The sequence below is a fragment of the Helianthus annuus genome, chromosome 9 (assembly GCF_002127325.2).
Source record: "Helianthus annuus cultivar XRQ/B chromosome 9, HanXRQr2.0-SUNRISE, whole genome shotgun sequence".
Classification (NCBI taxonomy): Eukaryota; Viridiplantae; Streptophyta; class Magnoliopsida; order Asterales; family Asteraceae; genus Helianthus; species Helianthus annuus.
The window spans coordinates 15,271,259-15,296,936 of record NC_035441.2 but is presented as its reverse complement, the minus strand read 5'-3'; the positions used below and the strand labels follow the sequence as shown (position 1 = coordinate 15,296,936).

General features: G+C 40.5%; 2 protein-coding genes across 2 annotated transcripts; both read right to left on the bottom strand.

Moving 5' to 3' along the window:
* Nucleotides 1–10,238: 10,238 nt before the first annotated feature.
* On the bottom strand, nt 10,239–12,821 carry LOC110875286 (disease resistance protein RPV1). The gene is made up of 4 exons (XM_022123482.2): nt 12,059–12,821; nt 11,684–11,974; nt 11,282–11,587; nt 10,239–11,150 (listed from the first exon to the last, which is right to left on the bottom strand). Exons 1-4 carry the CDS (start codon nt 12,785–12,787, stop codon nt 10,239–10,241), a joined length of 2,238 nt encoding a protein of 745 aa, XP_021979174.1. The 5' UTR covers nt 12,788–12,821.
* Nucleotides 12,822–12,827: 6 nt separating this feature from the next.
* On the bottom strand, nt 12,828–13,250 carry LOC110875287 (toll/interleukin-1 receptor-like protein). The gene has a single exon (XM_022123483.1). The coding sequence runs from the start codon at nt 13,248–13,250 to the stop codon at nt 12,828–12,830; it is 423 nt and encodes a 140-aa protein (XP_021979175.1).
* Between the last annotated feature and the right edge of the window lie 12,428 nt (nt 13,251–25,678).

The following is a 25,678-nucleotide window of genomic DNA, read 5'->3' as shown; positions in this document are numbered from 1 at the left end:
CGTGTTCTAAACTAACCGGGTGTGTTAAAGGACGGGTTGGGTAACTTAAAAACTTGTTGTTAAGAAGTTTGGTAATTTCCGGCCAAATTCCGGCTTACTCCGGTGACCGGTTTTCTGGATAAGAACCTTCCTTTTTAAGTAATATTTTATTGGTCAAATCTGGTTTGGTAAAAAGTATGGTCTGAACAAACTTTCTGCCGAAAGCTTTCTACCAACCAATCACCTTTTCACCAACCTGTCACTTTTTGTCTGCTGTGTCAGTACAGATCGAAGGATATCCTTCGAAGTCGAAAGATCATCTTTCGATCAAAGGAAGTTCGATAGATAATCATCCTTCGAACATCCTTCGAAGTCTGTGACTTATCCTTCGATCCAAGGAATCTTTTCGAAGGATATATCTTTCGATCTACAGTTCTTATTCGAAAGATAAGGATCTTTCGATTGGAGAATCTTTCGAAATCATTGTTCGAAATTCAACAGTGATCTTTCGAACACTGTTGATCCTTCGAACAAGTCTTGATCCTTCGATCCTAGTCTGTTTAAGTTTAACAAGTTTGTGTTTTTCAGGTGTTCATTTTATCACATCAAAATGAATCCGAGTTGGTGGGGTACTCCGGCTCCGGATGGGGGAAAGTATACTAATACTAGTTTATCTCCCTCATGGGCCGAATCTCCGGTGTCGACATCTTCACAAGCAAATGCCATATCAACCGGTCAATGGGCATTCGTATCGAATCAAACTCCGAGCATTCAAAGTATTCTATTAAGCGAAAGCGAAACCGGAAGTTTGAATCGACCTCCAAAGCTGATGCACTTAAACGAGTATCCGGGTTGGGTTGATAGATTTCGTACATACGTTCTTGGTCAAAATACCGAACTGTGGATACGTTTCACTACAGATTTTGATCAAGCTATAGAGGTTGCTGCTTCATCTACTGCTACGTTTGCCGATCTTCCTGAAGATCAAAAGAAAACGTATGATCTGGAAAAGAAAGCATACGCCATTCTCACTTAGGCGTTAAGCAAAGATATCTACCACCAGTTTGTCAGTTTCAAGACAACGAAGAAGCTGTGGGACGCGTTGAAGACCAGAGGGGTAGGGAATGAAGCAACACGTCAATTGCGTCATGATCTCCTCAAGAAAGAATTCGACGGGTTCACGTGTATGGATAAGGAGTCTTTGGGTGATATGACAAGCCGGTTTTATCATTTGCTTACCGAATTGGGCAATTTTGGAGTAGTAACAACTATAGCAGAGGTGGTGTAGAAGTTTGCTGATGCGTTGCCTCCCCAATGGAATAGTTTCTTGGAAATCTTGAAGTATAACGGGGTTTTGGGTACTACAAACATCAACGACTTCGTGCAGCTTTTAGAGAACAAGGATCAGGAGGAAACCTTAAAGGCAAAAAGAGTTCCCGTGCCACAAAATCCTGAAATGTATTATGGAACTCCGAGTGCTTCTTCTGCAAAATCCATTGTGCCATGCAACCCTGAGATGTATTATGGAACTTCCAGTTCTTCGTCTGCAAGACCTGGTTCACATGCTCCACTTCAGACGGCGTTTGTCACTAGCACGGATATGTATGGCAATCAGATACAAGTCCCTGTTAAGCCAGCTCCCACCACAGACATGTATGGAAACCCACTTCAACCACCTCCTGCTCAACAACAAGCATGTTATGGAGGTACATCATCTGCTGGTCAACAATCAAAGCCAGATACAGTACGGCTCAACACTTCAAGCTTTTCAAAGGTCAGTGTGGAAGTAGCAAAGGAACACATGGAGCTGCTTAACACTTTAGTGAGTGCGTAGTGTGGGCTAGTGGAAGGTCAGATTGGCAACATTAATCTGAAACAAGAAGACTATCAGCAGATCGATAAGGAGGAGATGGAGATGATGGACATCAAGTGGGCCTTTGCCAGTGCCGTTAGACGAGCAAAGGATTTCATGGAGAGAACTGGCAGAACCAGCTTGGAAAGCAAGAAAGACACCAAGTATGGGTTCGATAAGCAGGCTGTTAAGTGCTTTAATTGTGGTGAACGTGGCCATTTCAAACGTGAACGTACGAGGCCATCTCAACATGGAAATCAGAATCCTTTCAGAGGTCAAGGCAACAGGGCAAGTCAGAATCAAGTGAGGAACAACGAGCGAACATTGGTACCTGTTAACAACCAGAGCCAAACGGGACCATCAAATGCCAACCAGGCACTTGTGGTTCAAGTTGATGAAGGTTGTGATTGGTCAATCCAACTGAGTGGTGATGCTCCAGATGGAACAGCATGTTTTGCTGAGGTTGTAAAGGATTTAGTTCACACCAGTGGTGGAGAATCTTCCGCCAATGGTGGTGAATCTTCTGAGGATGAAGACTCTTCGGGTTATAGCAGGAGTTCAGATGAAGAATCCTCAAGTTCAGGCGATGATCATGTGGGTGAGACATCAAGTGCGTCAGTCGATGCAGATATTGATGAGCTTTTGGAGGAAGCTGCAGCAGGAACTCAAAGAAGATCTATCTTGGTGGATCAAGCTGCTTATTCGTTGTCTTCTCTCCATTCAGCCTTTATGGCTAATGTCGACAGTTCATCAAGTCAGGTATGTGTCGATGAACCCACTGCTGTTAATTGTGATAACTGTGATAGTTTGTGTGCTAAATGTGATGATTTAGAAGCAAACATGTCTGAGTTGCAAGGCAAACATGATGCTTTACAAGCTAGTTTGTTTGACTTGCAAGACAAACATGTTTCATTAAATGCTAAGTGGTGTGAATTGCAAAGCAAACACGAGGCTTTGCAAGAAAAGTATGATGTGACATTCATCCACAACCAGAAGTTGACTGTGGATCTTTCCAAGTGCACTGAAGCCAACATGTTTTACGAAAATCATGAAAAGGAATTTAAGTCGGTAATCGAAAAATTAAAGAAAGATAAAACCGAACTGACAAAAATGGTTTCCAGAAAACAAACTGATATAAATTTGTATATATCTCGCCTTGAGATAATGCAAAAAGAGATGGCTTGTGTGAAAACCGAAAGTGAGGCGATCCAACTTAAGCTAGACAGTTATTTAAGCTCTAGCTGTGTGTTGGATCACATCATTGACGTTCAGAAAGAGAAACGGGATGTCACATGCATAGGTTACAAGAAATGTCCACCACCAGTGAGACACAATTATGATGCAATGCCTGACGAGGAGGATAGAGTGTTCTTTGAACCATCTGTTCCTCTAGATGTAAAGGAGTTTGCTACAGGACTCGGATACAAGAAAGAAGTATCATCAGATTCAGATGTATCAGCAGATACATGTGTGTCTTCTGCTGAAATGAATCAGGATCCTCCTGTCATTATTGAGGATGCTGATTCTTCTGATGATGAATCTGATGATGCTATCCCAGCAAAGTCTGATGCGGTAGTCAAGGAGGAGGGCATACCTCTCGAGAATTACATTCTTTGTGATCCTCCTGCAAAACCCGCTAAGACTGTTACAATCGAGTCCTCTTCTGAAAAAGAGTCGGAGAGTGTGAATTTGCTGTACACTCTGGTTGGTGATGATAAAATTTACTCAGACAAAGATTTTCCTATTAAGAATGTTAATCAATCCTTAATCAGTAAAGTCTTTGAAAATTCGACTAGTAAGTTTTTGGGAAAGACAGGACCACATGTTACAGTTACACAGTGTCCTCCTATTCCAAAGGCCGAAATTCGAAAACAATTTGGCAATAAGAAATTACCAACAGTGCAAAAACAGCAAAATCACACCAAGTCAAAAGGAAAATCACCAGATCAAGCACAAAAGAAGCCGAATCAAAAGAAGAACAAGGATGTGAACTTTGTGAAATCAAAGGGAACGGACAAAATAGAAACGTTTGAAAACAAATCTAATTTGGATTTTGTTAAGAAAGCAACTGTGTTGAAAAGAAATGAATCAAGCAGTTCAAAACCTAGTACCTCGGGATCACAAAGTTCATCATCATCGGCTAGACGATCACATAATACTTCGGGGTTTGTTGAACGAAGATCATGTTTTGAATGTGGAACAATTGGACATATAATTCGAAACTGTCCATACCTTCATAAACAAAAAGGCAAAGTTGATGCTCCCCGTGACCAAACTGATCGTAAGCGATCTGTTTCTGTAAAACAAGATCCCCGCCTTGTAAAAGAAAGGGAAAAGAAACAGAAACGCCAACAGGTCAAGAAAATTGAAAAGGCAATTAAAACCGATGTGGTTAACAAAACATCTGTTTCTGTAAAACCAGACAATTCAAAAACTTCAGACAACCATGAAGTTAAAATTTTAAAGAATAACATTGGTAAAACAAAACAGACATGGAAACCAAAAACGGTTACTGAATCAGGGGGACCATCACAATTTACAAATCATCAAAGACAGGAAGTTATTGTTATTGATGAAAATGGAAGACCCAAGACCGCAATGGCTTGGGTCCCCATCTCCAACTAATCATTTGAGTTCATGTGCAGGGTGTTCCAGGAGGAACTATCAGTAGTCATTGGATTGTTGATAGTGGGGCATCCAGGCACATGACAGGCGACATGAAGCTTCTCTACGACGTCAAATCTATTAGAGGAGGTTATGTTGCTTTTGCAGGAGATAAGGGTGGTTATATTACGGGTGAAGGAATGATATCCAACGGGATTGTCAGCTTTGATAAGATCAACTTCGTGCAACAACTTGATCACAATCTTCTTAGTGTTTCTCAAATCTGTGACAAGCAGTTCTCAGTACACTTTGATGCTAATGGATGTTATGTGCTGAAACCCGGCTTCAAAATTCCAAAAGAATGGATTCTCTTGTCAGCTCCAAGGATAAATGATTTGTACGTCCTTGATATGAGCCAAGCTATTACTACGTCTGCACAAGCAACATGTTTCGTTTCCAAAGCCACAGAAAAAGACTCAATCTCTTGGCACAGACGGATGGGTCACATTCACTTACGCAAAATGAATCATTTGGTGTCAAATGAATTGGTGAATGGTGTTCCTCTCAAAAATTTCCATCTTCAAGACGTCTGTGTTTCGTGCCAAAAGGGTAAACAAACGAAGAAGAAACACCCTACAAAGAAGATCAACACGGTGGCAGTTCCTCTTGAACGTTTGCACATGGATTTGTTCGGTCCTATCAAGCACAAAAGTATTCGGAATGATCAATATTGCCTCGTGATAACTGATGATTATTCAAGATTTTCTTGGGTGGCGTTCATGGCACACAAGAGTGAAACCTTTGGTATTATCAAAAACTTAATCATTCAGATTGAGAATTTGTATAAGTTGAAGGTTAGGCGGATACGTAGCGACAATGGTACTGAATTTAAAAATCATGCCATGGCGGAGTTTTGCACTTCAAAGGGTATTCTTCACGAATTTAGTGCAGCTTATACTCCTCAACAAAATGGCGTCGCTGAACGTAAGAACCGCACATTGATCGAGACTGCTAGGACTATGCTGGTAGAGTCGCAGTTGCCCATTCCATTCTGGAGTGAAGCTGTGGCCTCTGCTTGTTACACATTGAACCGAGTCCTTACAGTCAAAAGGCACAACAAGACTTGCTTTGAGCTTCTTCACAAACGGAAACCAGATCTGTCTTATCTTGAACCGTTTGGAGCTCCAAGCACAATGATTGATCCTAATGGAAAGTTTGGGGCAAAAGCTATTGAGGGATACTTTCTTGGGTATGCCACCCCGAACTTACGAGTCTGGAATCTAGAGACAAAAAGGGTCGAGGAATGGTCTGAAGTCAGAGTGCAAAGGCACACTTTGCTAGTCAAATGTCCTGGTCAGCCTTGGATGTTTGAGTACGATGACTTTTTCAATTCGATCAATGTTGAAGCAGGTGAAGAAAGTGCTGCGGCAAGGATGTTTTTCGAGAGTGACAATGCAACAATTTCACCGGTGGTTCGTCCAATTCTTGTCAATCAAGAACCATCTTCGGTGAACAACAATACTCTCGACAATGAGGATTTTCACGATGCTGCTGAATTGAACGAATCTTCAGAGGATGATGAATTTCTAGATGCAGATCAAGAAGTCCCTACAACAGCAGTTCATGGTACTTCAGAGGGTACTCCTCTAGTGGATGCCCATAGAACAGCTGAAGCTACTGCATCATCCTCTTCGTCAATTCCGGGCATTGATTTGGTTGTTGATCTTAATCTCAACAACTTGGGTATAAATATTCCAGTTCGAGAAAATCCTGAAACAAGGATTCATAATACCCATCCTCAACAAAACATCATCGGAAATGTGCAAAGTGGCATTCAAACGAGAAACATGTTGCGAAACAACAACAATGCAGGCTTGTATGCAGCTATTCGAGAATCCGGGCAACAAAACGATTGGTCTTTCGCGTGTTATATCTCACAGGAAGAGCCAAGAACTTGGAAAGAAGCTATGAAAGATAACTCTTGGGTGGAAGCAATGCAGGAAGAATTGCAACAATTCTAGAAGCTGGGTGTCTAGAAACTCGTAGAGAAACCTGCTGGATACAAGAAGATCGGAACCCGTTGGGTATTCAAATGCAAAAAGGATGACCGCGGAGTTGTTATCCGGAACAAAGAACGTTTAGTCGTTCAAGGTTTTCGTCAGAAAGAAGGGATCGACTACAACGAAGTGTATGCACCAGTGGCACGTCTCGAAGCAATTCGAATCTTTCTAGCCTATGCGTCCTTCAAAGGATTCAAGGTTTATCAGATGGACGTGAAAAGTGCATTCTTACATGGTGTGGTTGAAGAAGAAGTGTACGTCGAACAGCCTCCAGGTTTTGAAGATCCTATCCATCCCGATCGGGTTTGGTTGCTCAACAAAGCTCTCTATGGTCTTCATCAAGCACCGCGAGCTTGGTATGCAACCTTATCTAATTATCTGCTAGAGAATGGTTTTCGAAGAGGTCTTATCGACTGTACTCTTTTCATCAAAGAACAAGATGGAGATCTTCTACTGGTACAGGTATACGTTGATGATATTATTTTTGGTTCTACTAATGATGTCTTGTGTAGGAATTTCGAGCGCATTATGCAGGATAAATTCGAGATGAGTGCTATGGGGGAAATGACCTTCTTTTTGGGCATACAAGTGCAACAAACAGAGTCTGGGATATTCATCCATCAGACTAAATATGTTGGTGACATCTTGAGCCGGTTCCAGATGTCCGATGCAACGCCCATTGGTACCCCATTGCGACAAAATCACGGAATTACTCCAGATCTGAAGGGTGAAGCTGTTAACCCCTCATACTACCGCACAATGATCGGATCTCTTATGTACCTCACAGCATCAAGGCCAGATATAATGTACCCAACGTGCCTGCTTGCCAGATATCAAGTCAACCCGAAGGCCTCACATCTTGCAGCTGTAAAAAGGATTTTTCGTTATTTGAAGGGTTGCCCTGACACCGGTCTATGGTACCCTAAGGATAATAACTTTGAGTTGATCGCTTTCAGTGATTCTGATTTTGGTGGATGCAAAATCGACGGCAAATCCACAATGGCTGGATGTCAGTTTTTAGGAAATCGCCTAGTCACATGGCAGTGAAAGAAGCAGACATGCGTCGCTACATCAACATGCGAAGCTGAATACATTGCTGCCTCAAGTTGTTGCTCCCAAGTTCTTTGGATCCAAAAACAATTACGCGACTACGGTTTTGAATTCCTAACTACTCCTATTTACGTTGATAATTCTGCTGCTTTACAGATCACTAGAAATCATGTGCAGCATTCAAAAACCAAACACATCGAAATCAAGTATCACTTCATACGTGATTGCTTTGAGAAAAGACTAATCGATGTTGTTAAGGTCCACACCGATGACCAACGTGCCGACCTTTTTACCAAAGCATTTGACAAATCAAGATTTGAGTTTTTATTATTGGTAAACGGCATTAAGGTCAAGCAAGAGTAAACCAACATCGGAAAATCATTTTTGTAAATACCTTTGTGTTTTAAATTTGTCTTAGTTTATTGATTTTAGGGGGAGTAAATCCAAAAATCTGAAAATCCAAAAACATCGAAAAATTTCAAAAACGCAAAAACAATAGAAAAACAAAAATGAGTTTCCTGGCGAGCAAAAGAGAAAATGATAGTACATCAGTGGTTTATCCAAACCTCTTTAAACCTTAAATGAAAAACGATAAGCAGCACTATATAAGATGTATCGGTAGGCTCACAATCATTTTAAAGTGTGCAGGGTGATATAAATCTTAAATCGACTGAAGACCAGGTGGGAACCATTCATTGGCATATGGTCTTAGTACCGAAATTTCGTTTGAGAGATTGCCGAGGTTCTGAGATATTTGGTATTTATGCTGCTTATCATCTGGGTATCATGGTTGTATCTTTTACCGAAAATTAACGGGGACGCAAGTCTAGATCTTCCATGATACTATACATACGTGTACATACTGCATTCGACCTCAATAAGTGATAAACAATCACATGTCCAAACAAATAAGTGATAAAATATCACATTTATCCGGGAGTCAAGTTCGTCTCTCTGCTGTACGGAAGTACTGACCTGTTCACGGACTTGCTCTTGTGCCCTCATGAATATGAAAATCAAGTTCCTCATCAATAAGTGATTCTATCACATAGGGCTTGTTTTCAAATCAAAATAAGTGAGAATCTCACATCATATACGGTCAAACAGATGATAATCGGTATACTCACCGGTAAGATGAACCCTCGTGCATACCTTGATACGGGAATGTGCCGTGATGTGGATGAACACCGGTCGGTAAGTATAAATCATATCTTAACGTATCCCCTCGCCATGATTACATCTGATAAGATGAGCTTAAGTGGACAACAATACCGATAATTGTTATAGGATGCTTATTTTAATGTTAATTAATTGAACAACAGGAGCGTTTTGGCGTGACCGTACATTGATATGATTCTCTTACCCTCGAAACTCGCAAAAAGAATGTCTGTAAATATTTATTTACTGCTTTCAGTCTTTACATTTAAAATATTCAAAAATACCAAAAAGATTTTAGGTGTGTTTTAATATAAACTTTATAAAAGCCAAAAAGATTTTATTTCTATTTTATTTTCGATCGTACGATGTTGGAACTCGAGTCTTTGTTGCCTGAAACCTGAACGAAAACCGAATTGACTAAATCTTCATAAACGGTCGAAATTTGCAAGTTTTAAAAGTTAGAAACTAAAACTGACAAATTTATTAAACTTTCAAACTGTCGGACGGTGTTTGATTATGACATGGTCATTCGTGTGTCATTTGTTTATATAAACTATATTCCAAGCAGTTGTTCTCATTACGCGTTTAGATTTCTTGCATGTGCAGATTCTAAAGGCAAGGAGAACATGGTCGATGACAAGCTTCGGAATGAAGACACGACGTGAAGGCCCTCAAAAGATGAAAATGATCGAGTTGCCGCTGACCATCATCAACACCACAAGGATCTCAAGCTATAAGGATCAAGTTTTTCACGAGCATAACTCAAGGGGGAGCTTATGTTAAGGGGGAGTTTGTCAACACACTTCTTACATGAAACGGGGAGTTTGTTGATACACTTTCTACTTTCAAGACGTGAAGACTTTGAAGATCCTCCGACATTGAAGACTTGAAAGGACGTCAGAGACTTGAAGACACGGAGATCGAGACAAAGCTACAGCCAAGGGGGAGTTTGTTGGTGCACTTGTGTCTGTACTTTGTCTGTATTTTGTCATAATATAGAACGATGTCTTTTGTTAGTCTTGTATGTTTGACCAAGTCAACCATCCTCCTGGTTTGACTTGGCCAAACAGTTAGCACATGGGTGTAATATGTTTGTGTCGAAGGATGAGTCATCGAAGGATTGTTTAGATCCTTCGATAAGCTCGAAAGATAAGCCTTCGATGGATGTTGATGGACCTCGAAGGATATCATCCTTCGAGGTATATGTGGATCCTTCGATAGGTTTCAGATCGAGATGATCCTTCGATCAGTCTATCTGATCCTTCGACCAGACGAGCTGTGATGGGTATATATACTCATGTAATGTGTTCACTTCAGGAGGAGAGTATGTGAGTGAACTTAGTCTTGTAGAGAGCATATTTTCAGTTTGGTCAAGGCTGTAACCGTGTCCACTGAAATACAAGAGAAAAATTTGATATCTCGTGTGTCTACCTTTCTCTTTGTAGCTTGTGTTCTCATATAAACTACCGGTTTGCATTCTAGCTTGGATTCCGCACTTGCTAGTGTGTTAAACATAACAAGGATAAGGTTTAACCTCAACCTCCGAGGGACCTACACTTTGTACATTCAACGGGCATGTGGAGTTCTACAAATTCATTACATCCGCTAAGATTTAGCTCCTCAAGATGTGGAGTCATCCCAAGGTTAAGAATACTCACCTTAGAACCTTTGAGGTTGAGAACTTTGAGCTTTGGACATTCAATGGGCATGTGGAGTTCTACAAAATCATTACATCCTCTAAGATTTGACTCCTCGAGATGTGAAATCATCCCAAGGTTAAGTTTACTCACCTTGGAACCACTAAGATTGAGGGATTTGATGGTTAGCCATCCAACAGGCGAGTGGAGTTCTACAAATTCATTACATTTTTCAAGATTCAACTTCTCGAGATTTGGAGCCATAAGGTTAAGGTTAGTCACCTTAGAACCTTTGAGGTTGAGAAATTTGAGCTTTGGACATTCAACAGGCATGTGGAGTTCTACAAAATCATTACATCCTTCAAGATTTAACTCCTCAAGATGTGGAGTCATCCCAAGGTTAAAGTTACTCACCTTAGAACCTTTGAGGTTGAGAAATTTGAGCTTTGGATGTTCAACGGGCATGTGGAGTTCTACAAATTCATTACATCGGCAAAGATTTAACTCCTCAAGATGTGGAGTCATCCCAAGGTTAAGGTTACTCACCTTAGAACCTTTGAGGTTGAGAAATTTGAGCTTTGGATGTTCAACGGGCATGTGGAATTCTACAAATTCATTACACCCGCTAAGATTTAACTCCTCTAGATGTGGAGTCATCCCAAGGTTAAGGTTACCCACCTTAGAACCACTGAGATCTATGGATTTGAGATTCAAAAATTCAACGGGAAAGTGGAGTTCAACAAATTCATTACATCCTTCACAAGTCAACTTTTCGAGATGGTGAGTGTTCTCAAGGTTAAGCTTACTCACCTTAGAACCACAGAGGTAGAGGAATTTGAGGCTCGAACACTCAAGAGGCAAGTGAAGTTCTGCAATTTCTTGACATCCTTCGATATGTAATACCTCGAGGTGTGAATCATCCTAAGGTTAAGGTTACTCACCTTAGAACCACTAAGATCTATGGATTTGAGGTTTGGACATTCAACAGGCAAGTGGAGTTCTACAAATTTATTACATCCATCAAGATTTAACTTCACGAGACGTGGAATCATCCCAAGGTTAAGATTACCCACCTTAGAACCAATGAGATTGAGGAATTTGAGCTTTGGACATTCAACAGGGATGTAGAGTTGGAAAAAGTTAAAACATCCTTCCACATTTAACTTTTCGAGATTTGGAGTCATACTAAGGTCAAAGGTTTCTAACTCTGAATATCTGAGGTCAATGAATCTTATCTTATTTAGAACCTATCATTAGAAAAGAAAAAAATATTAGTGTAATGACAAAATATAATATAATATTATAATGCATGATGCAAAACAACAAATTAACCATTATTCTACCTTTCTTTCTCCTCCTTCCCAAAGTTCAAATATTTTGCTCCCAACCATTTCAAGATTAACGAGCTTATTTGCTTGAAACATTTGAGGTAAAGACCAAAAAGGGTATTGAGGCCAATATAGAGATTGTAAACCATCAAGTAAGTATTGGCTAACTTCATCAACAACCCATTCTATATCTCCTTTTTGCACGGAAAGAAATCTAAGTTCCCTCATTTTCCTAAGACCTCTCATAATAGTTGTTGGATGGAGACTAGTGTATTTTAGTTTAATACTTCTTGTTACTTCGGTACCCTGTAAAAAAAGCATAATTGAAACTTTGGTCAAAACAAACAAAATTGTTGTAGTTTTCCACCATTCATATAAACTTGAACTTACCAATTCATTAACTAATATATCTTCTATTTCCTTTTTAATCCATAATCGGTTATGCTTGCTAGGCTCAAGAGGGTGCGAACCACGGACAATATTCCAGCCCATTTCTTCTATATGGTCATGGAAACGCAAACCGTCATTATCAGAAATAGTTATCAAAGATTTTTGCTCAAGAACTCTTAAACCAATATGAGCACTAAACCCACAACTTTCAAGTATTCTTATTGAGTCATCTTTCGTTTCACCTTTTTGTAAGCATACAACATCTAAGAATATTTCTTTCTGATCATTCTCTAGGCCATTATAGCTTAGTTCCAATCTTTTCAAAGTTTTCTCCAAGGGAATGGTTTTTAGTCTTTCTATGGTGTCTACCCATTCGTGCTCAGTTCTACCACAAAGATGTGAACCCAAAACTTTGATTGTTAAGGGAAGATCGGCAGCATAACGTACAACTTTTCTTAATAGCTCTTCATACCCTTGATCTGGAATCTCCCTCCCAAATGCATACCTACTAAAGAGGCAAATTGCTTCCTTATCCGATAACAGAGTGACATCATGAATAACATTCACTCGTTGTGTTACTAACACTTGCTCATCTCTTGTTGTGATGATAATTCTACTTCCCGGCTTAAACCAAGTAAGGTCACCAGCTAACGCCTCAAGCTGGTCTATATCATCCACATCATCTAGAACAACAATGACCTTTCGATTACGCATCATCTTTTTCATCATATTTTCCAAGTCAGAAATACCTTTTTCAACAATGCTTTGATCATTTAGTACATCCTGAAAGGACCTTTTTTTGCAGTTCTTCCAAACCAGACAAAGAGCCTTTTGAAACTTCTCTCACATTTGCAACAAAGCTTTTACCTTCATAGAAGATGGGGTAAGCAGTATGCTCGGCTGTCTTCTGGCACTTCATAATTTCCACGAGCTCGTCTAAGCACCACGATGAAGATGCATAGTTCTTTGAGAATACAATGATGTAAAATCTCGAGTCTTGTATGGATCTGATTAGCTGCTCCTTGATCCTTTCACCTTTGTCGATTGTTTCATCATCTTTGTAAGTAATAATGCCTTTATTCGCGAGAGCAACATAGAGATGATCAACAAAGGTTTTGCGGGTGTCTTCACCCCGGAAACTCAAGAAGACATCGTACTTGAACCTCTTTTGAACTGATGAAGTAGAAGCCATTAATGGAATGTATGATTTAAGGATCGAATGGAATGAAATGAAATATTGATTAATTGGGGGAAAGTTTAGCGAGCCGAATGAAGAACCATCAGGAGGAGTTAGATGTTTTGTTTGGAAAGCAAAGAAAGTACATGCAATTATGTGGGCAACCTACAGCCTCTTATTTAGTCAAGAAAAAAGATAAGATTTTCATAATCTGAAATTTCAACGAAAATAATAGGAAGTTTCCACAAAAACTTTTCGATTTTACAACTTCTTATAATCCCTAAAATAAATCTGTAGATATTCAAAATTTTCAAACTCCTGAAGCATAATAAACTACAAAAAAATACATAAAAAATAAATGTTTATAATATGTGTTCCACTTAGCTAAGACTACAGAACAAACTCTTATGGTTTCAGAAAAAGCGACAAACTAAACACCTAGGGTTGATTAGATTTATCGGACCGGCTAACACATATCAGGGCAACCAAAGAAACCTAAAAACAGACTTGTCACTGACTAAACCAAGAACAGGCGCTTTGATTTTTCGTTTTGGGAATAACCCGATACTTGGTTCATTTCAGTTGGCACACTTCAAAAAATAAATTTAACGAAACAGAAGTAACCGCAATTTTTTATATTTGATGCTTAATCTAAGGCTATGTATTGCTTTAACATACTTGATTACGTTGCTTTGTGGAGTACGTGTCCTACATGGATTTTAACATTTTGTTGTTGATTTATCCACTTAATCTTTGTTGTTTGTTGAGTTATAGCTCGTGTGTTCGTTTCATAATCTGTGATTTGACCCTTTCACTGGCTGGTTATTGGAAGTGATTACTTGAGTAACCAATAACAATGACTTTGCAAAGCAATAAAAAAATAGCAACGTTATAAATAATCATAAACCCCATTATAAAATTATCAATTAGCATAGTCATTTGCAGCTCTTTATGAGAATACAATAAGAATAACCAATTAGTGAATTAAAGTGAGTTGTATTTAGAGCTGTAAACGAACCGAACGTCCAGCGAACAGTTCGTGAACCGTTCGGCGGGAAGTTCGTTTATGAACGAACGAACATGAACAACAAATTTCGTTCGATTAGTTAAATGAACGAACATGAACAGAGGCCTCGTTTGTTCGATTGTGTTCGTGAACGTTCGGTAAGGTGTTCGTGAACATTCGTTGATTTGCATTCGTTTATGTTCGTATGTTTTTGTTTTAATTGAAGATCTTTGCATTTTCTTATATTTTATTTGTACTTTTTATATTATTAAACTTTTATTTATTTTATTACCTTAACAATTAAAGTAGGAAATTCACTTTCACCTTGTTTATGCATCATTTCACTTTCATTTATCATTATTTACATTGGCGAAACCATCGACCTCCGTTCCACAATAAGGGATTCAAGTTCGAGTGCTACTCTCTGGGCCATCTATCTTTATCCTTCGTCGCGTTTGCCAAATTTATTTGTGTTGGTTATGTTCGTCGCTCATTTCCTTAATGAACAAACACAAACATAAAATCTCGTTCGGTAAGTGTTCATGAACCGTTCGTGAACACATTTATTTCCTTAACAAACGAACATGAACAAAACTTGTTCGTGTTCGTTCGGTTCGTTTACAACCCTAGTTGTATTATTGGCACACCCTAGCTTATTTAAATCGACACCCTCAATACGCATGGTACAGGCTTATATCTTTCTATCTTAGTCCCATACATTATACATTATTGAATAACGACGTTCTATAACCGGTTAAATACCAGTCAAACACTGGGTATGCTTGTTTAAAAAAATAAAAAAAAAACGTTATGATTTTCAAGTACATTTCGTTTTCTTACCACTCTAAACTTTATATATTTTATGTTTGAGTTAATTAAATAGTTAGTCCCTGTGGTTTGCCCAAAGTAACATACTTAGGTACTAATAGTTTAAAATCACATTCTAGGGTATTAACTTTTCATTTTGTAACGTTTGGAGGTAATAACGTTATTTGTAGGTTTAAAATCACATTCTATTAGTATCTAAGTATGTTATTTTGTGCAAACCACAGGGTGTAACACCCCGTGTTTTCGAATGTCAAAGTCAAATTCAAAGTCCAAGTCAACTTTGACTTCTTTGACTATCATTAGTCTATTTTACGTTTTATTTGTATTATGTGGAGTAAGTGTTGTAATCAAGAAGGAATCGAAGTAATCGAATGTTTAATCGACGCGAACCGATTTACGACTGTGAATAGTAGGAAGTAACAATGCGATAAAGTTAATCAATCAATAATCAAGCTAATCGAATCATCAATCGAACTCGAAACTCGAACTATGTGAATTTGGTGGTATATTACTTGTGTGTGTGCCTTAAGTTTTACCTGTGCGTGTTTACTTTATGTTTTGTGTGGTAATCAATCGAATCAATCGAAACTCGAATCGAAACTCGGAACTTAATCGAATGCAATCGAAATCGAATCATGACAGTTAGTGGAAAAGAGGTTATACGAGATATAGATGCTTGTATGTAGATATAGTGGTTGGGACTAAAAGTAATTTGAATAGGAAACTCTATCGAACTCGTATCGTCTTCAATCGAAATCGAAATATCAGAAATCGTCGCACCGAACACCCGAAACAGGCTGTTGATCGATCAGGCTGTCAGCCGATCGAATAGCTCAGCCGATCGGACGGACTATCCGATCCAGCAGGCTGTCCGATCGGGATGCCTCGCCGATCGGCCTGCCCTTTCCTCTTTTGGAAGCCTATAAATAGGCATGTCATTGCCATTCTTTCCACTTTTGGAAACCCGCTGACCGACCAGCTCGTGCTCCTCATCTTTTCTCAGATTTCTTCCGATTCCGGTAAGTTTTCATCCTAAATCTTGTACTTTCTTGATCAATACACACTCCTACACCTTTCTATCTTTCAAATCTTGATTTCTATCCGTGAAATCACCAAGATCTAAGCATTCTAGGATGATGTCATCATGGTGTTCTTCAAGAACATCATGTTTTGGCCTCATTCCACCAAGAATCACTTGGATCTAACCGATTTCCACATAAACAAACTAAGATCTATTACAGATCTGAACAATTACACGGTGTAAAGGATTGAAAGGAGGATTTCCAACTTTCTTTCAACTCTTTTACAATCAATGCCTTCGGACCGGTAGAAACGGAGCTTGAACCAACTCACCAATCACTCTAATGGTTGCGTGGTTCAAGATTCGGGTTCTATCTACGAGGTTCACCGATTTCAGGTTAAACATTAAACTACCGTTCTAAACCGTTCACAGCCGGATTTGGGTGATTCCTGTCCGAACAGGGGAAACAAGCTGTCCGAACGGACTGTTCAACCGACCGAACAACCCGACCGATCGAACCTGCTGTTCGATCGACCAAGCTGTTCGACCCATCAACACTAGTTTCCATTCTACGTGTTACTCATCGTTATGCTATCGAACTATTCAGGCTAACCCTACTCCCAAGCGCTCCCTTCAATCCATCCATCAATCACTGTGAGTATACTCGAACCCTTTTTACTTTAGCACTTTTGGGTGTTACATACGTTACTTATCAAAATCACAATTGAACACACTACTCAATTATTTGAACGTTAACCAAATTGCATGTATTACGTGACTAAATGAATGCTTGTTGTTATGTTTACACGTGGAATGCTGTCTACCTGCCTTAACGACGTAGTACTATAGTTTGGACTCAGCACCCGTTCACACGGGGGTTGTTAAGGACAATTACTTGCATGGATTACGGTGGTAATCATGTATTGCGAACTGTCTCGGACAGTCAACCCGGAGTCACTGGTATTGATAGATCCATGTCGATAATTAACATGCTTCGTTTTCCTCTGTGTACGTGCTGGTTATGCGTAAACTATTTCGAACTCTATATGCTATTATCAAACTTGTATGCTCACCTTTACATTTTATGTATTGACTTTATTTTAACGTATGTGGCAGGCAATTAGGATGCTTATCTGCTAGGAAGGCGAGCTAGGAATAAGCCTCTAGAGCATAGTTGTCTGTAGATCTTGCAGATCGAGTCTCTAGAAGCATTTGAACAATATTTAAACATTTATTTAAATCTGAGTTATCGGAACAGTAAATTTGACTAGATGTTTATCAGTAATAACTTGTTTTACTATTTGGGATACAGTATAGGACGTATTATTTAAACTAAATAGTAACGATAATTGTTGTGGAAACTTCTGGACAATCTGTTTCGCTCAGTGCCATGCCCCGATGATTCCGCATCGGTTGGGGTGTGAGAGATTGGTATCAAAGCCATAACTATAGGGAATTAGGCAAGACACGACCTAGTCCTGGTCGCTGTCTTAGAGACCTAGACTATAGTTAGGAACCAACAGACCAAGCTTTGGTGCTATAACCAGTTACTCCTCACTATCACTGCACTCGAATTTTCAAATAGAATCAAGTGATTTAGTCAGGAATAGGTGTGAAAACCGCAAACTCCCGACTAAATTACTTGATCAATGCCGATTTTATCGATTTATTGATGATTTCCTCATTATTTTCGAAAACAAACGAGGAGAATTATACCAAATCAAGAGTGAAATCCATATTTTGATGAATAATCTCCTCAAATTTTACTAAAACAAGGAAGAAGTTGCTAAGCTAGGGGTGAAACCCTAACCTTGACAACTTGTTCCGGATTTTATTACTCTCACCAAAGCTTCGACGGACTCCAACGACCTGAACTCACAAGTATGACCTAGGGAAAGCGTGTTGAATGCCCAAGAATCGAGGCAGAAACACGAACCTGAAAGTCGAGGGTGAAAATAAGTCTATTGTGAATAGTCGAACCGCTCTGGGTAGTCAATGTCTAGTAGCCGCAGACAATCCGTTTCGCGATTTTATGTATTTCAATTCTGAGCCCGCTATTGTCTACTCTGATTGCTCGTCGATTTTATGTGTTTTATGTAAATATATCTGTTTATGTGTTTAAAATTTTTGGAGCATTATTCGAATATTGCCATCACTCGATCAACACACACCATTGTCACACCCCGATTTCCACGTGTCTCGCCGGTGGGCCCGGTGGGGGATTACCGTGACGTAGTTGGCAACAATATAGTCAAACCACACAATTATATGAATGCACAGCGGAAGCATAAAGATAAATATATTTCAACCTTTACTGTAATATCAAAGTATCACTGTTTGTTGAAATAAAATCCACAGGGGAATCAAAAGTAATAAAAAGTATTGTTCACAGACAAGGCGTCAAAATCTTGCGAGACTCTTTAAGATGCTAAGGAGCTATAGCCAGCCGATTACGTTTAGTACCTGCATTTAATCTTTTTGGGAAAATACGTCAGTTTACACTGTTAAATACATTCAACTGACACTTTTGTAAAATGTTTAATAAAATTGATTTGAATGCACAAGGCACAAACTCTTTTATAACTTGGGAGAATTATTTAAATATATAATCTTGTGAACGAATTACATGTTTCTTATGCGTTCAGTAGCCCGGGTCGAAACCGGGTTAAAGATCAATAGACACACCACATGGCATAAACCGTGGCGGGTAACCAACGGCTATACCTTATAATAATAGACATAATGCAGAGTGTACGCCTACACTCGGATTTCGAGGTCGTGGCCATTTCGTAAAATGCTGCCAAGGATATCCGGGACATGGTCATTAACCTCCCAAAGGCTTTTAAGTAACAAGACTGTTTAAACGAGTCACATTGATAATACCCAACTACAAATGAGTTGGGGTCAATTGCCCGATCAAGCGGTATGCTATATACCGTAACCCAAACCCGTATAACGGAAAATAAGTTAAAAGTATTTACCTTTGCAAGTATAATTCCTTAATTCGAAATAAATTGTAGATAGCTTTTACTCGTCTCCTATTCTGGAACGGAGGTTTAAAAATAACCTATTAGAATCCTAACGGGTCTTTAGTTTAGCCGTAGCTTAGACCGGTCAGTTTCAAAGGAGAGTTACGGTTTAATCGCGTGAAAGGCGAAAACCGTGAATGGAATGTGATTTTGACCCAACAAGTTTGAAGACTTGTTTTATACAGGTATAATAATCACACTCTGGAATTTGGGGTCAAAACAATATGGTTTGACCCGTTTCGGCTAACTTATGTAAACTAGTTACATAAGTCGAACCGTGCGCGCAAAAGGCATAACGGGTAACCGTAAGAGTCTTACACAGGTTTCCTAAGTCAATATGCTTTAACGAGGTTGTGGTATCAGTAGGATACCTTCCGTAATGCCCGTATCGAGTTTAAGTTCCTTATACGCCCCGTAGGGGTTTTTCGGTCATTTTAAAGACTTTTAAAGGGCTTTCTGAGTTCTACAGAAAATCTGAGTTTTCCGAACAGTTTATAAAGTCCAAAATACTTTATTTATAATTTAATATCAGTAGCAACTGGAATCGGGTCAAAAGACCTTGTAGAACTCATGTTATGGCCAAAAGGGCATATTCGGTATTTACCGAACCGATGCCATAACCGCATGTTATGAGCAGGCCATAAATAATTAAAAATCTTTAAAAATCCCAAAATATTATTTTAAATCAGTGTGTAAAAGGTTTGGTGTCAAAATCTTTTTTTAGATAGGCGTTATGCTAATTGCGCCGTTAATTACAAAAGTTTTCTTTAAGTGCGCTATTTAGCATAACTCCTATTCTAGACCTCGGATTGACGTGAAATTTTAGGGACATGCTTAGAATTCAGTAACCAAGGTTATGGTTCTTTCACATGTCCGAAATTCTCATTTTAATTTGAAAAGGGCGCTACGGTCAACTTTTAAGCACTTAACGGAATCGTGTAAAAGACTTGGACAAACAACGAACCGGTCACAGGGGTTATACCATCATGTAACCTGGTTCTAATAGAGTCCTAAGGCATATCTACATTGTACTAAAATGGGTCAGAACTGAAGTCAAAGCAAAAGTCAAAGTTTTGCGACTTTCGGCTCCGAACCGGGTCAATATAGCAAATGGCCGGATCAAACAAGCTTAGACTTGTTAATATACTTATTATCATGTTTTATGAGTGTTTAAACAGGTTGCATACCATCTACATTACAGATTATGCTTAAATCGCAAAACAGCATTTCTGTTGACTTTTTCTAAGCATGTTTGACTCGACATTTGAACTAGTTAGAGTGGGAATCAGAGGGTGCCCTTTTAAGGGTTTAATGCCCACATGAATACCATCATATAACTACTCTTGATTCGACAAACCACTTGACCATTTGTGATTTATCGCTAAGTCAACCGTTAGTTACGACGGATTGACTTTTAAGCTAAAACTAAGCAAAACTTAAACCACAAAGGGTTGAACAACTTACTAAAGTCTTATGCAAGATAAGAGAAGAGTTGAGAGTGTTCTTGAGCTCCAGATGTGATCAATGAAGGCAGAACAAGGTGTGAGGAACTTGTTTGCACAATGTGGCCTTTTATAGGCAATGTTGATGCATAAGATCATCACAACAAGGCCTATAAGTGTTCCTTGATGATCAACATCTGTCCCATGGTGCTAGGAGATGATTAGGGGTCGCCCATATCCTTGGAAAATCTTTACATTAATGATTTACCGTTTTAAACAGCCAACAGCCAACTTTCTGTCGCTGGGCATCGCTTACGGACCGTATGGCATGGGCCTTGCGGTCTGTAAGCCAATCGCGGGAATCGTTTTACCCCTTCACCCCCTTACGGTCCGTAAAGCAGGACCCTTACGGTCCGTAAGCGGTTGTCAGAGGCAAAAAAAAAATTAACCTTTCATTATTTGAATGGTCAACTTGAATTAATAATTTTGATGGCTGGCCTTTTACCCATACTTGACCAGATGTCTACCCCATCATGCAATATGGGTTTGCAAAAGGGGATGGGCTCAAGTCTTATCATTTGTGTTACATTATTTTCATAAGACCCAAATTAACAACTTGGATATTTTTGATTATCATTAATGACCCTGATTAAGATATATTAGGTGCTTATACAATTGCTTGGGATTTATAACGTCGAAGTCGCTCAGAGGTATAAAATTAACATGTCGACATATTCGAAAATCCTACCGCATATCTTAATTAAATCCGGGTTTATATTATTTTTGTCGTATTCGACACGATTATACGATTAGACGATTATATGCCTATTCGAAAATCCGCATTGCCTTACTATCTCAACCCGCTAACAAATCGCTACGAATCTAGACGAAGTTAGGTTACGATATACGATTATACTATGCTCGACATGCTATACGAATATACTACACTACTCGATACGCTATACGATTATACTATACTACTCGATATACAAAGCGAATGACACGCGAGCTTTGAATGATAGGATCTTGAGGTAGTCAGAGTACACTGTGTGCTTATAGGAGAATTACGTGCTTAGTTGCTTCTGCGATTGAATGGGTATGTGCTTCTGTGTTTATGTGTCTCTGTGCTCTACGTGCCTACGTGCTTGTGTGCTTCTGTGATTACGTGAATTTGTGATTATATGCCTATGTGATTATGTGATACGTGTTTTCGACGTATTTCTAAGCTTTAGCAACTAGTAGACGTGTGAGGTGAGATTCGATTTGTTGTGTCTGAGACCCACGACAATGTCTGTTGCAGACCATGTCGTCATCTGGACACCGAACCCCACTTACTCGCCAAGAGAAGAGAGACAAGCGTCTCGCTGCTATCATTGCCAAGAGTGTGGCAAAAGCTGTAAGCGAGGTGTATGAAAATGTCAGCAAATCGTCTGAGGAGTCGCGAATGGAAGCTCCTAAAAATGCCAACAAGACTGTTTTCAGCTTCAAACAGTTTAAAGCATGCATACCGAAAGAGTTTACCGGAGAAGATGGGCCTACCGCCATGTTTCAATGGTTTGATTCAGTTGAAGTCACTCTGCGCCAAAGCGGCTGTCCTGAAAATCTCTGTACCCTAAATGCGACCGGTGTCTTCCAGTCTCGAGCTCTAGGCTGGTGGACAGCCGAATGAAACAAACTCGGGAATGATGCAGCTTATGCGCTGACTTGGGAAGAGCTGAAGGACATCATGATGGATGAATTCTCCCCTCCCCATGAACACCAAAAGCTGGTGGACGAGTTTTGGAACATCAAGCAGAAGGATGGAGACAACGCTGCTTTAACTGCTCGCTTCAAGCAGCTTAGCATTATCCGTCCCGACCAAGTCAAGACGCCAGACATGGCCATCAAGAAGTACATTCGAGCTCTACCCGACTGTGTGGCCGATTTTGTTCATGCCGCCAAGACATCATCAATTGAAGAGACCTACTTGCTTGCCACCGAGATCAATGACAAGCGGGTAAAAGCTGGTTTCTGGGATAAGCCATCCAAGTCTCTGCACCAAGCCACAACTGCAGCAACCACCGACTCCACTGCTCTACCCTCCAACTCATCACGTCGTAGGAAGAAGCACAACAACAACAGCTCCAGCAACAAGAACTGTGCGGTCACAACAACTGATGCTCCTCTGCAAGCCGTACCGGCCCAGCAGCAATCTCATCATCGACCAGCTCCAGTGACCAATGCACCGCCAGCGAAGCGTGCTTACACAAGTCCCCATCCGCTCTGCCCGACATGCTCATATCATCATCTGGTGGGAGTCGCCTGTCGTTTTTGCGCTCACTGCAACCTCTACAGTCATTTCACTGCGAACTGTCGCTATGGTCCCCGTCAAGCCCCAGTTCAAGCCACTGCTCAACAAGCTCTACTCCCAGCCCCTTAAGGCCAACATGCAGCTCAAGCGCCCGCGGTCAATGCTCGAGTCTGCTTTGCATGTGGTGATCCTAACCATTTTGCAAACATGTGCCCTAACAGGGTGATGAAACAAGAGCCCCAACAGCAGCAGCAGCCTCAGCAGCAGCAACAAGCAGCCCGTGCCCGAACCTTCAACATCAACGCTTGTCAAGCCCAGGCTGACAACAACGTGGTTAATGGTACGTTCGTTGTGAATGGTATTTATGCATCATGTTTGTTTGATACTGGAGCCGATAACTGCTTTGTGTCATTTGAATTCGAGAAGCTCCTTAGTCGTAAGCGTTCTTATCTCCCCTCGTCATTTAAAGTTGAAGTCGCTACTGGAAGAACTGTTGCCGTTAACTCTGTTCTCTGTGATTGTACCCTCGAGCTCAACAATCACATCTTCCCAATCGACCTTATCCCCATGCAACTCGGAAGCTTCGACATCATAGTAGACATGGACTTTCTTCGCGAAAACCATGCTGAAGTTGTGTGTTTCGAAAAGATGATTCGATTCTCGCTCGCGAATGGTGATCTGTTATGTGTATACGGTGAAACAGCTTCGAGAGGTCTCAAGCTCATGTCATGCATCCAAGCTAGCAAGTACCTCCGCAAGGAATACATAGCTTTCTTGGCCAACATTATAGTAGCGGAGAAGGAAAAGAAAAAGAAGGCCAGAGTCAAAGACGTTCCAGTGGTTCGTGAATTTCCTCAGGTGTTCCCTGATGATCTTCCCGGACTACCGCCAAGTCGTGATATCGACTTTCGTATCGACCTCATTCCTGGAGCTAACCCCGTAGCCAAGGCTCCTTATCGACTCGCCCCATCCGAAATGAGCGAACTTTCGAACCAACTCCAGGAGTTACTTGAAAAAGGATTTATTCGCCCGAGCACCTCTCCTTGGGGCGCGCCAATCCTTTTCGTCAAAAAGAAGGATGGGTCGTTCAGGATGTGCATTGACTATCGGGAGTTGAATAAGTTAACCATCAAGAACCGTTACCCTCTACCTTGAATCGATGATTTGTTTGATCAGTTGCAAGGTGCCTCGTGTTTCTCTAAGATCGATTTACGTACAGGCTATCATCAGTTACGCATACAAGAGGAAGATATACCCAAAACCGCATTTCGAACACGATATGGCCACTATGAGTTCATTGTTATGCCTTTTGGTTTAACCAACGCACCCGCGGTTTTTATGGATCTAATGGATCGCGTGTGTAAGCCCTATCTTGACCGTTTCGTCATCGTATTCATCAACGAGGTCTTGATCTATTCCAAGTCGAAAGCTGAACATGCGCAACATCTACGTTTGGTTCTCGAGCTACTCCAGGGGAATCAAGTCTACGCCAAGTTCTCCAAATGCGAATTCTGGCTGGAGGAGGTTCAACTTCTGGGTCACAACGTAAATAGTCCAGGTATTCATGTCGATCCTGTGAAGTTTGAAGCAGTTAAGAGCTGGATTACACCTAAGAAACCGTCTGAAGTTCGTTCTTTTCTCGGACTAGCGGGCTATTATCGACGATTTATCGAAGGATTCTCTAAGATCGCTGTGCCGCTTACCGCTCTTACGCATAAAGACAGGTCTTTTGTTTGGGGAACTGAACAAGAATCTGCTTTTCAAACCCTCAAGAATATGCTCCGCCATGCTCCTGTTCTCACATTGCCCAACGGAAACGACGATTTCATTGTCTATTGTGATGCTTCCAACCTTGGTCTTGGCTGTGTTCTCATGCAACGGGACAAGGTCATAGCTTACGCATCTCGTCAGCTCAAAATCCACAAGAAGAACTATACAACCCACGACCTCGAGCTAGGCACAGTTGTTTTTGCATTGAAGATTTGGAGACACTACCTGTATGGTACCAAGTGTACGATCTTCACCGATCACAGGAGTTTACAACACATCTTCAATCAGAAGGAACTTAACATGCGTCAACGCCGATGGGTAGAACTTCTAAATGATTACGACTGTGAGATTCGTTATCACCCAGGCAAGGCAAATTTTGTTGCCGACGCGCTCAGCAGACGGAGTTATTTGCTTAGTATTCGCAATACCCAAGCCCAGCATAATCTCGAAACCCTCATCCGCGAAGCCCAGCATGCTTGTTTTAACGAACGCACTTTGAAGAGAGAGAGAATCTATCATGATGGAGCTCAGCTTATAAGCAAAGCGAATGGGATCATCTATTATCTGGACCGAATTTGGATCCCTAAGCGGACCGATTTGCGAAAGAGTATAATGGACGAAGCCCACAAATCCCGCTATTCTATTTATCCCGGTGCCGACAAAATGTACCAGGACCTTCGTTACAAGTACTGGTGGCCGGGCATGAAACGGGATATCGCTCTCTATGTTGGAAGTTGCCTAACTTGTGCTAGAGTTAAGGCAGAACATCAACGACCTTCTGGCTTACTCGAACAACCTCCAATCCCTATATGGAAGTGGGAGAGTATATCTATGGATTTCATAACCAAACTTCCACCCACGCCATCAGGTCACGATAGTATTTGGGTTATCGTTGATCGTTTGACCAAATCAGCCCACTTTTTGCTAATACGGGAAGACTACAAGGTGGAACGACTAGCCCGAATCTACACCGACGAGATCATTTGTAATAATGGTACGCCTCGTGACATCATTTCGGATCGTGACGCTCGGTTTACTTCGCGATTGTGGGAAACGT

Excerpts from the sequence above, each read along its gene's own strand:
- LOC110875286 (XM_022123482.2), bottom strand. The coding sequence starts at position 12,787 with ATGATGAAAAAGATGATGCGTAATCGAAAGGTCATTGTTGTTCTAGAT. Across the intron at positions 11,975-12,058 it reads ATATATTAGTTAATGAATTG|GGTACCGAAGTAACAAGAAG; the intron begins GTAAGTTCAAGT and ends CTTTTTTTACAG. Across the intron at positions 11,588-11,683 it reads GGGAAGGAGGAGAAAGAAAG|GTTCTAAATAAGATAAGATT; the intron begins GTAGAATAATGG and ends TTCTAATGATAG.
- LOC110875287 (XM_022123483.1), bottom strand. The coding sequence starts at position 13,250 with ATGGCTTCTACTTCATCAGTTCAAAAGAGGTTCAAGTACGATGTCTTC.